This window comes from Rhineura floridana, chromosome 7 (genome assembly GCF_030035675.1).
Source record: "Rhineura floridana isolate rRhiFlo1 chromosome 7, rRhiFlo1.hap2, whole genome shotgun sequence".
Taxonomy (NCBI): Eukaryota; Metazoa; Chordata; class Lepidosauria; order Squamata; family Rhineuridae; genus Rhineura; species Rhineura floridana.
In genome coordinates this window covers 153,565,646-153,574,242 of record NC_084486.1, presented here as the reverse complement: position 1 = coordinate 153,574,242, position 8,597 = coordinate 153,565,646, and the positions used below count along the sequence as shown (strand labels likewise).

Below are 8,597 nucleotides of genomic sequence, written 5' to 3'. Positions count from 1 at the left end.
CTGGCACAGACTTGTGCCGATGCTTGGCTCTCCATGGTGCATAAAAGGTAGAGGGCAGAGAAAAGAACTAAACAGATAGTCTTGTGGCAAATGACAGGCTGGCTATTAGGAGCACCCACTACTAGGGACGGAAGGATCTGTCCGTTTGGATTCTCTCACTTTCTCATGCTTCCAATCTTAAATCCAGTTCTCTACATTTCTGTAACAATATGCAATTTTGGGGGTGGGTGGGTTTTTAAAAAAAATCCTAAGGAAAATTATCCTGCATTTTAGTGCACCTTTCTCCTAATAAAAACATTTTTGTATGCAGTGTTGACTAAATGTAAATGGACTGCCTTCAAGTCGATTCCGACTTATGACGACCCCATGACTAGGGTTTTCATGAGGCTGAGAGGCAGTGACTGGCCCAAGGTCACCCAGTGAGCTTCATGGCTGTGTGGGGATTCGAACCCTGGTCTCACTGGTCGTAGTCCAACACTTTAACCGCTACACCACACTCTTGACTAATGTATACATTTTTTCAAGCAATTTCTCCTAATAGAATGCATTTCTGTATGTCATTTTCACAAATATATTCATTTTTATGCACATTTTCTCCTAATATATGCACTGATTTAAACATGGCTAGGTTGGCCTGGAGAACTGCAGCAGAACATTCAGAGTGAATTTTGAAGGATGGTTGTGTTTCAGCTCTCATATTGTTTCAGAAACTGTGGATATAATAGATTCAGCTCTAAATCCATTTCTGGAATCAGTTTCTTTTGTGGCCCCAGCCACTACGTGGCCACAGGATTGCTCTGTCTGTGGGTGCCCAGAGGAATGGGCTGGGAAACTGCTGTGGAAACAAGAACTGGGTCAAAATCTCGGATGAAGAAGAGGATTGCCCCAAAGTTCTGGGTCCTTTGGCCTCAGCTAGAAGAAACTAGGTCATTTCCACCATGCTCTTTTTGCTCCTGGCATTGTCCCTGAAGCTCTGCCTTCCCTCTGCCTTATATATGTGGCTTCTGAACCACATCCTTTCCTTGGCTCCCTCCCTTGCCTCATTCACGAGCTGGTCTTTGGAGGCTTTACTTTGGCTCCAGGAAATTGCTTCAGGCCACCGTTGTATGGGAGTCTCTCTTCTCTTATAACTGCTGCTGATTTGGTTATGTTAAAATTGTTGCTTACAGTTTTTAAGTTAAGTATTACTTGATAATGATGATGATGATTCTGCCCTTCACCAAAAGGCCCCAGGTCGAGTTGCAATAATTTAAAAATGCAATATTAAAAACAGTTTAAAACAATTTGCAGTCAGGAGAATAGGGTGGGTCCTAAAGTATATTTATCTCAGGTGTCAAAGGCTGGGATGAAGAGGTGCATCTTCAGTATATTATTTATTTTATTTATAAAAGTATATGCTGCCAAGTCATACAATATAACATGTTTCTGTAGAACCATATCCTAGCTAGCTATATGATATTTGTGTAAGGTGTCACACAATCATGCACGGGGCAGGAGCAGGATGCATTTGGGAAGTTGCCGGGGGGTGGGGGCATCTTGAGAGTTGGCTGGGGGGGCAGTCTGGGGAGTTGCCTGGGGAGGGGGTGTTTGGAGTTCCTATCTATGTGTTTGGGGAAACCTAGGGGGTGTGTGTTTGGAGGTCTGTGTGTGTGTGTGTCTGTGCGCGCATGTTTGTGAGTCTCTCGGGAGGTTGGGAGCCTAGTGTTTGCCCTCATGGAAACTTGGAGGAGAGGGAGAGACAAAGAGAAGATGTCTGCTCTCCCTCCCACGAGAAAGAAGGAGGAGGAGGGAGATGTGGTCAACATCCTCTGCATATCAGTCTAGCAGGAAGGAAGAGACAGCAGGAGATCAAAGGACAGGTATAGCCTAGCAACCAGGAGGTCTCCTCTCTAGCTACCCTTTTTAACCCCATGCAGCCTCAACCCACGAGTTGCAGTTGAACCACATATTCCAACAGTTTGGGCACTGGCTGAGGGCCCCCGCAGCTGACAGGGGCCCCTGGGGCTGGGCAGGTGTAGCTAGCGTTAGGTCACTGAGATCATCTAATGTAGTGCTGTTAGTTGTCCCCCCTGTGTTAAAGAGGCCCAGCTGGCCTCAACCAGAAGTCGGGCATTTAGTGTCACTGGTCTCATGCTGTGGAACTCTTTTCTGGCAGAGATTCAGCAGGCAGCCTTGCTTTTGGCTTTCAGGTACCTCTTGAAGACTTTTTTGTGCTGACAGGTCTATGCAGCCTTTTAAAATGCCTCTTGAGTAGCCAGTCATTTTAAGTATTGCTTTGTATCGCTTTTAAATGGTTTAAAGCTGCTATACCTCCCCCCCCCCCATTTTTTGTGAGAGGGTGGTATATAAATACTTAAAATGTAAATATACTGCCTTCAAGTCGATTCCGACTTATGGCGACCCTTGAATAGGGTTTTCATGGTAAGCAGTATTCAGAGGGGGTTTACCATTGCCTTCCTCCGAGGCTGAGAGGCAGTGACTGGCCCAAGGCCACCCAGTGAGCTTCATGGCTGTGTGGGGATTCGAACCCTGGTCTCCCAGGTCGTAGTCCAACACCTTAACCATTACACCACACTGGCTCTCCATATAAATACTTAAATAACATAAAATAACACAGTCTTCAAGACACACCTGAAAATCAAAAGTGAGGATGGCTGCTGAATCACTCTTGGAAGAGTGTTCCACAGCATGGGACCAGTGATGCTAAATGCCCAGCTTCTAGCAGAGGCCAGTCGGCCCTCTGTAATATGTGGGACAACGAACAGCCTCCAAATGTTCTTAGTGATTGAGCCCAGATATCTATGATGGAATTCCCAACCAGGAGTCTTCCTGGAGTTTGAAGAGGGTGTTGTACTGTTTTATTGTTTTATCTATACTCTTTTAAATTGAGTTTGAATTACTCCAATTGTATATTTAAATGGTTTTATGATTGTGCATAGTTTAATTGTATTCTAATGTAGTTTCTTTGTATGCTTGTAAGTTATATGTACTTTTATATTTGGAAGCCGCCTTGAGTTCCAGTCCTTGGAAAAAGAGGATAAAAATAAGATAATCATAATAATTCCTTTGTTACCTGCTGTTGTTGGCTGTTACCTCTCCTTCTGGGCCTGCCAGCGGGAGAAAGTGGTTGTACTTGTCAGCTCTGTGGCTGACAGCTGGGTTGCTATTTCCCCTGTGGCTCTCCACTGCCACCTTCTCCTTTCTCGTGGGCCCCACATGGCCACAGTCTGAAGGGGTCCCAACGAGACAGAATGTGACCCCCAAACCCAACCCTTAGGCCTTGCTGATTCATGAATTGTCGGCCCTATCTGGTAAAAAGCTTTCTGCACAAGGTGGCTGCTCAGTCATCACATTCTGCCCTGGGAACAGATATTTTGGTGGAATATTATTTCAAAATGTTTCTATCACAGCTTCCTATCATGCCTCTCTTGTGACTTTTGGTGGTGCCTTCTGTGCCACCAAGCCAAAGGGAAGAAGACACTCAAGAGAAAAACAATCTTTGTGGTTCCTCATCAACTTTGAAATAGCCTGCATATAGCCTTCATTCAGCAATATCTGAACTGAATGGATAAGCCCCACACAGGAGGCAATGCCAAAGAGGTAAGTTCAGGCCACAAGAAAGAGGCAGGCAAGTCAGTGAGGCGATGAACTTCAGTTTGGGCCAGGTTGGTGACTTGTCCACAGACGGTCCTGGGCAAGGCAGTCAAAGGGCCCCTCTAGACTGGTGGTTTTTTTGTGGGTGTTTTCTGCAACATGCCATTGACACAGCAAGAGTGCATGGGGTGGATTTATACTGGAACACCCACACATCATTCTACTTGGTTAGTTCTTCTGTGGTGCTCCCTAAATGATGTTGCATTGTTGCCATCTGGAGGGGCAGTCTTGTGCTACAGCACCACAAAAGTGGGACAAAAAGAACCCTTGAACATTTGTGGTAGGAAAAATTAAGGTAACAGCTGGTATAGCAGTGGGGAGGAGAGCCTGGCTGGGAGTCCAGAGTCTGCGAGTTCAGTTCATGTCTCCTAGGTGTCAAGGGCCAGCTAAAGATTACCCCCACAGGGAGTGGCTCAGGGGTGACGTGCCCTGCCACCTGTGCAGCCGTGGGAAAGTGGCATAGTCCCAACGAGCCCAGTTGCCCCCCAGCTGGCCATTCCGGGCAAGGAAGGGGCTGGCTTGTGCAGCTGTGGCAAGCTGAGCAGGCCCAAGCAGCTGGGGAGGACTAGCCTCAGAGGGAGGCAATGGGAAACCCCCTCTGAATGCCGCTTACCAGGAAATCCCTCTTCATAAGGTCACCATAAGTAGGGATCAACATGAAGGCAGCCCATTTCCATTTTTCACTAAGGTGGTACGGGACATGCAATTATTGGAAACAAAGCAGTACGTCCGCTCTGAAACATTTGCAGGTGCAAATGGTCTTGAAAGCAGGATTGCGTACGACTTCCCCAATGCCATCATAAGCATAAATCGTCATGAACCCACAATAAAAAGGATGTCTCGAGGGGCCAACTGGGCCAAGGATGTGTGGGTAAGCATGAAGAGGATGTGAGCCACAATCAGGTTGTGTTGGAACAAATGGCGGATTGGCTGATGACATCAGCGGGGCGACCCAAACTTATTTAATTTATTTATTTAATTTCATTTCTAGACCTCCCTATAGCAACAAGCTCTCAGGGCGGTGTACAACATATTTCCTTATGCCAAGTGCCACCTGAACCCTGGCACCAGCATTTTTCCAGGCAAAAAGCATCGCCGCTAATTTCGGATAGAAAGGTACCATCTGATGCATGCCACCTTCTCAAGTCAGGTTCCAGTCTCTTTGCAACTACTTTGTATTTTGCTTGCTCCAGTTTGGCAATAGGATTCCAGGACCTGCACGACCCAAAATTGTGGAAGCCAGCCTCTCTCTCTGGTTTCCTGAGATCGTGGCAGATGGAAACCCTAATGCTGCCTTGGCCACATTTTGGAGAGGGAGGCCGAGCGTCTTGCCGAGGCGAGGCTTTTCTCGTCTCCACCACACTGGTTCTTTGTGCAAATGTCTCTTCGCACCGCAATAACGGAGCGCCTCACTCACCCTGCGCCTCTTCGGGAGGGGTAAATCCGAGTTAGCGTTCCAAGAGGCTGGCCTGCACCACCAGCGCTTTCCTTTCCGGTTTTAAATGCAGAAACGTGGAGCTGCTCCTTCTTCCCATTGCGTGGAGCGCCGGGATGAGAACTGAGGCGCTTTTCTCCCGAAATCAGCAGGACCTCAATCCGAGGAATTAACTGCGGACAAGAAAGCGCTGAATCAACAGCCCCCCGCCCGGGGGGAAGGGATCGCACCACGCCTTGCAGGAGGAGGGCGGGCGCCGGGCCAATCCCGGCGTCCGGAGGAGCCTGCAGTCCGGGGTTTCTTCCGGCAGAGGCCTCCCTCCGACTTTTTGCTGCCGGCCGGGCGAGGGCGCGAGCGAGCAGGGGAGGGGAAGGGAGTTGGCGCATGCGCCCCGCGGCTCCCCGGCGCCTCGGCCGGGCGTACACCAGAGGCAGCCGAGCGGGCGGAGCGGGCAGTCGGACGTGCAGCACCAGCGGCGGCGGACAGCTCCTCGGCGCGCGGCTCCCTCCCGGCCCTGCAGGCGAGGCGCTGGGGAGTCGGGGCAGCCCAGCCCAGCCCGCGCGAGGAGCCGAGCCGAGGAGGGAAGCGCCCGCCGCCCCCTCTTGGCGCGGGCTGGAGAGGAGCCGCAGCAGCCGCAGGCAGAGCCCTCCGGAGAGCGCCCGGCGACTTCCGACATGGAAGGCAAAGGTAGGCGGCGGGGGCGGCGCGGGCGGGCTCCTGCACGCCAAAGGCCCGCAGTGCTGGCTCGGCGAGCCCTTCCTTCGCCAGGCCGAGCCCACTGCAGCAGCCCCGCGAGGCGGCGGGCGACGAAGGAGCGTCGGCTCCAGCCTGGCCGGCGGACCGAGCCGGGCCCTTTCGCGGGAAGGGGCGCGCCGCGGTGCCGCCGCTGGCCGGAGGCTGGCTGCCCTGCCGGCGCCCTGCTTCGGGAGCCGGGAAGCCGTCGGGGTTTTTTTAAAAACACAAGCGACTGAAGAGGTGGCGACGGTTGCGGGGCGTCGCTCCGGCGATCTCCTTCGGCTCCGGAGTGCAAAGCGCAGCGCTGTTCCGCCCCGTCCTGCGCGGCGACGAGGCTGCTGCTGCAGGCAGCCCAGAGCGCTGCTGTGATGTGGGGAAGGCAATGCCTGAGGTAGTGCCGAGCTCACCCACCCAGAGACGGGAAAGCCTGAAAGATTGCCGAGATGGCAAGTGAGTCTGGTATATAAAAGTCTCCCGCCCCGCCATGGGTTCTTGTCCATAAAAGGTTTCCCCCAGTCACACCCCACCCGGTCCGACAGGGTTGGTGTCCCCCGAGGGTTGCGTGTCTCCGATGCCCACACATGCACAGGGAGCGCGCTGTTCCGACCTTTTGGCTCGTCTTGCATAGGTACGTGAACTCTGAAATCTCTAAATATTACTGATTGACGTTGCGGGTGGCACTTTCGGCCAGCCAATCAAAAAAGGCTGCATAGAGACGCGGCTCTTATTTAACACCCGCCCCCCCCCCCCGTGCGTCTGCTCCCCGTGCCTGGGAAGCTCTCATACAGCAAGAGCAAGGAGCTGCTCCATTTGAGGGGCGGCTCGACTTAAAACCTTGGCTGTGTTTTCATAAGTGCCATGTCAGTCAAAGGCAGTGTGAGATACCTGATTATTGGCAGATGGAGGGTGGCGGCTATTTCCATCTGATGGAGGTAACCGATCCTCTCAAGCGCAGCAGCTATTGGGGAATGCACTTGAGGTTCAGCATAGGCCCCGCTAAATGAATACAAAAGCAACACCGTCAGGAAAGATTTACACTGGAGCTCATTGCCTTCAGACAGGCTCCAACACCTTGATTAAGGCTCATTTTCAAGGCAGACTGTTTGTCCCTTGGAGTGATGTGTGTTGTTGGTCTGCATGTTTAATGCAATAAAAAATGGAGGGAAGCATGCCTTACAAATAATAACCCGTTATATGCATAGTCATGCATCTAGGAGCAGATGGATGCCTCTCTGTAGAAATGGTGATCAGGCGATCCAGCAAGCGACTGGGCAGGCAGCCTCAAGGAGAATCTGTCATGGTGTTGGCAGCCAAAGCAGGGCTCTCATGCCCTCTTGTATCTTGAGCAGAGAGGGAGGGAGAGGGAGGGAGCTGCCTGGCTAAGGGTTCTGCTTGGCCATTGTAATAGGTGCTTGAGACGTGTAAGAACGTGCTTTGTTGCTGTCAAAGTTGTTGGAGCCCTCGGCTTCACTAGGAAGATGTGGTAGCAACCCTTGGCAGCCAGACTTTGGGTAGTGATATGTTTGCAGAAAGGAGGCAGCATTTGGTGGTGGAGTTGCTTTGCCAAAATCTTCAGTGCAAGCGCCTGGAAGACAGGAGTGAGACACTGATGGGGGGGCAGGATGAACGCTCTGGCAACTGCTGATTTCTACCTCACTGTTCCAAACCACAAAAGCAATCCTGGGCCCAGGAAGGCTGTTAAGGGCGTGTTTGTGTGTATGCTATACGGGCTTGGTTCATCTCTTCTTCTCCACTTCAGAGGGGGAATTGTAGGGTCAAAATGTGGCGGTGGAGCTTTAGACATTTGTGGTATGAAAAGTTACAGAGTTTCACTAAAGATGATGCATCTAGTCCAATTCTCTTTAGCATCCTGGTTTCTTTGACCAGCGATGGTCAACTCTTTCAGGATTGACAATCACACAATAACATTTCCCCCCATCATGTATTCAAATGCATCCCAAGAGCTATGCCACTCAGCCACTCAAGACCTTCTCTCGGTCCCACCAGTTAAAACAGCTAGGCTGGTGCGGACCAGAGAGAGGGCTTTTTCGATTGTGGCCCCCACCCTCTGGAATTCGTTGCCCTATGATCTTCGCCATGCCCCTTCCCTGCCAAGTTTCCGTCAAGCCTTGAAAACCTGGCTGTTCAGGCAGGCCTACAAGATCCCGGGAGTAGATTAATTTTATCTTGCTACAGCTGTGGATGGTTTTAGATTAATTTTAGATTGAAGCTTGGTTACCATGTTGTATTTTATATATAGTATTTTATTTTAATTTGTACGTCGCCTGGAGTGGCCACTGACCCGGCCAGATAGGCGACTCAGAAATAAAATTTATTATTATTATTATTATTATTATTATTATTATTATTATTATTATTATTATTATTATTATTTAATAACTACAGAATCTGGGATTCCAACAAAACACCCCACAGAAGACCATCAGAAAACACTGGAGCTTCCAATCTACACAGTGCCCACCTCTGCCCTCGATGTAGCTCCAATCTTGATGGATGGCCATTCTTTCCCACTTTCAAACTTCTAAGCCAGCCATCAATTTCTTATTATTCATGCCCTTAGAAGGAATTCCACCTAATTTCCTGCAAACTGGAGTTTGTCATGACTAGAGTCTGCTCTCCCAGTTGTGGTGCATAGTCCTCCTGTCACCCTTCACTATACAGAGCCGTCTTTAACAATATTATGCTCATTGAATGTGTAGGCCAGCTCCGACTGTGTCCCTCCATCACATCAGGGATTTTAAGGAGAAAATCT

General features: G+C 50.3%; 1 protein-coding gene across 1 annotated transcript in view; it reads left to right on the top strand.

Moving 5' to 3' along the window:
- Positions 1–5,520: 5,520 nt before the first annotated feature.
- Positions 5,521–8,597, top strand: part of FGF12 (fibroblast growth factor 12) — a 291,558-nt gene continuing 288,481 nt past the window's right edge. The window contains exon 1 of the mRNA XM_061634545.1: positions 5,521–5,776. Within this exon, the coding sequence (XP_061490529.1) occupies positions 5,764–5,776 (13 nt within the window). The 5' untranslated portion in view covers positions 5,521–5,763. The remainder of the gene's footprint in view (positions 5,777–8,597) is intronic.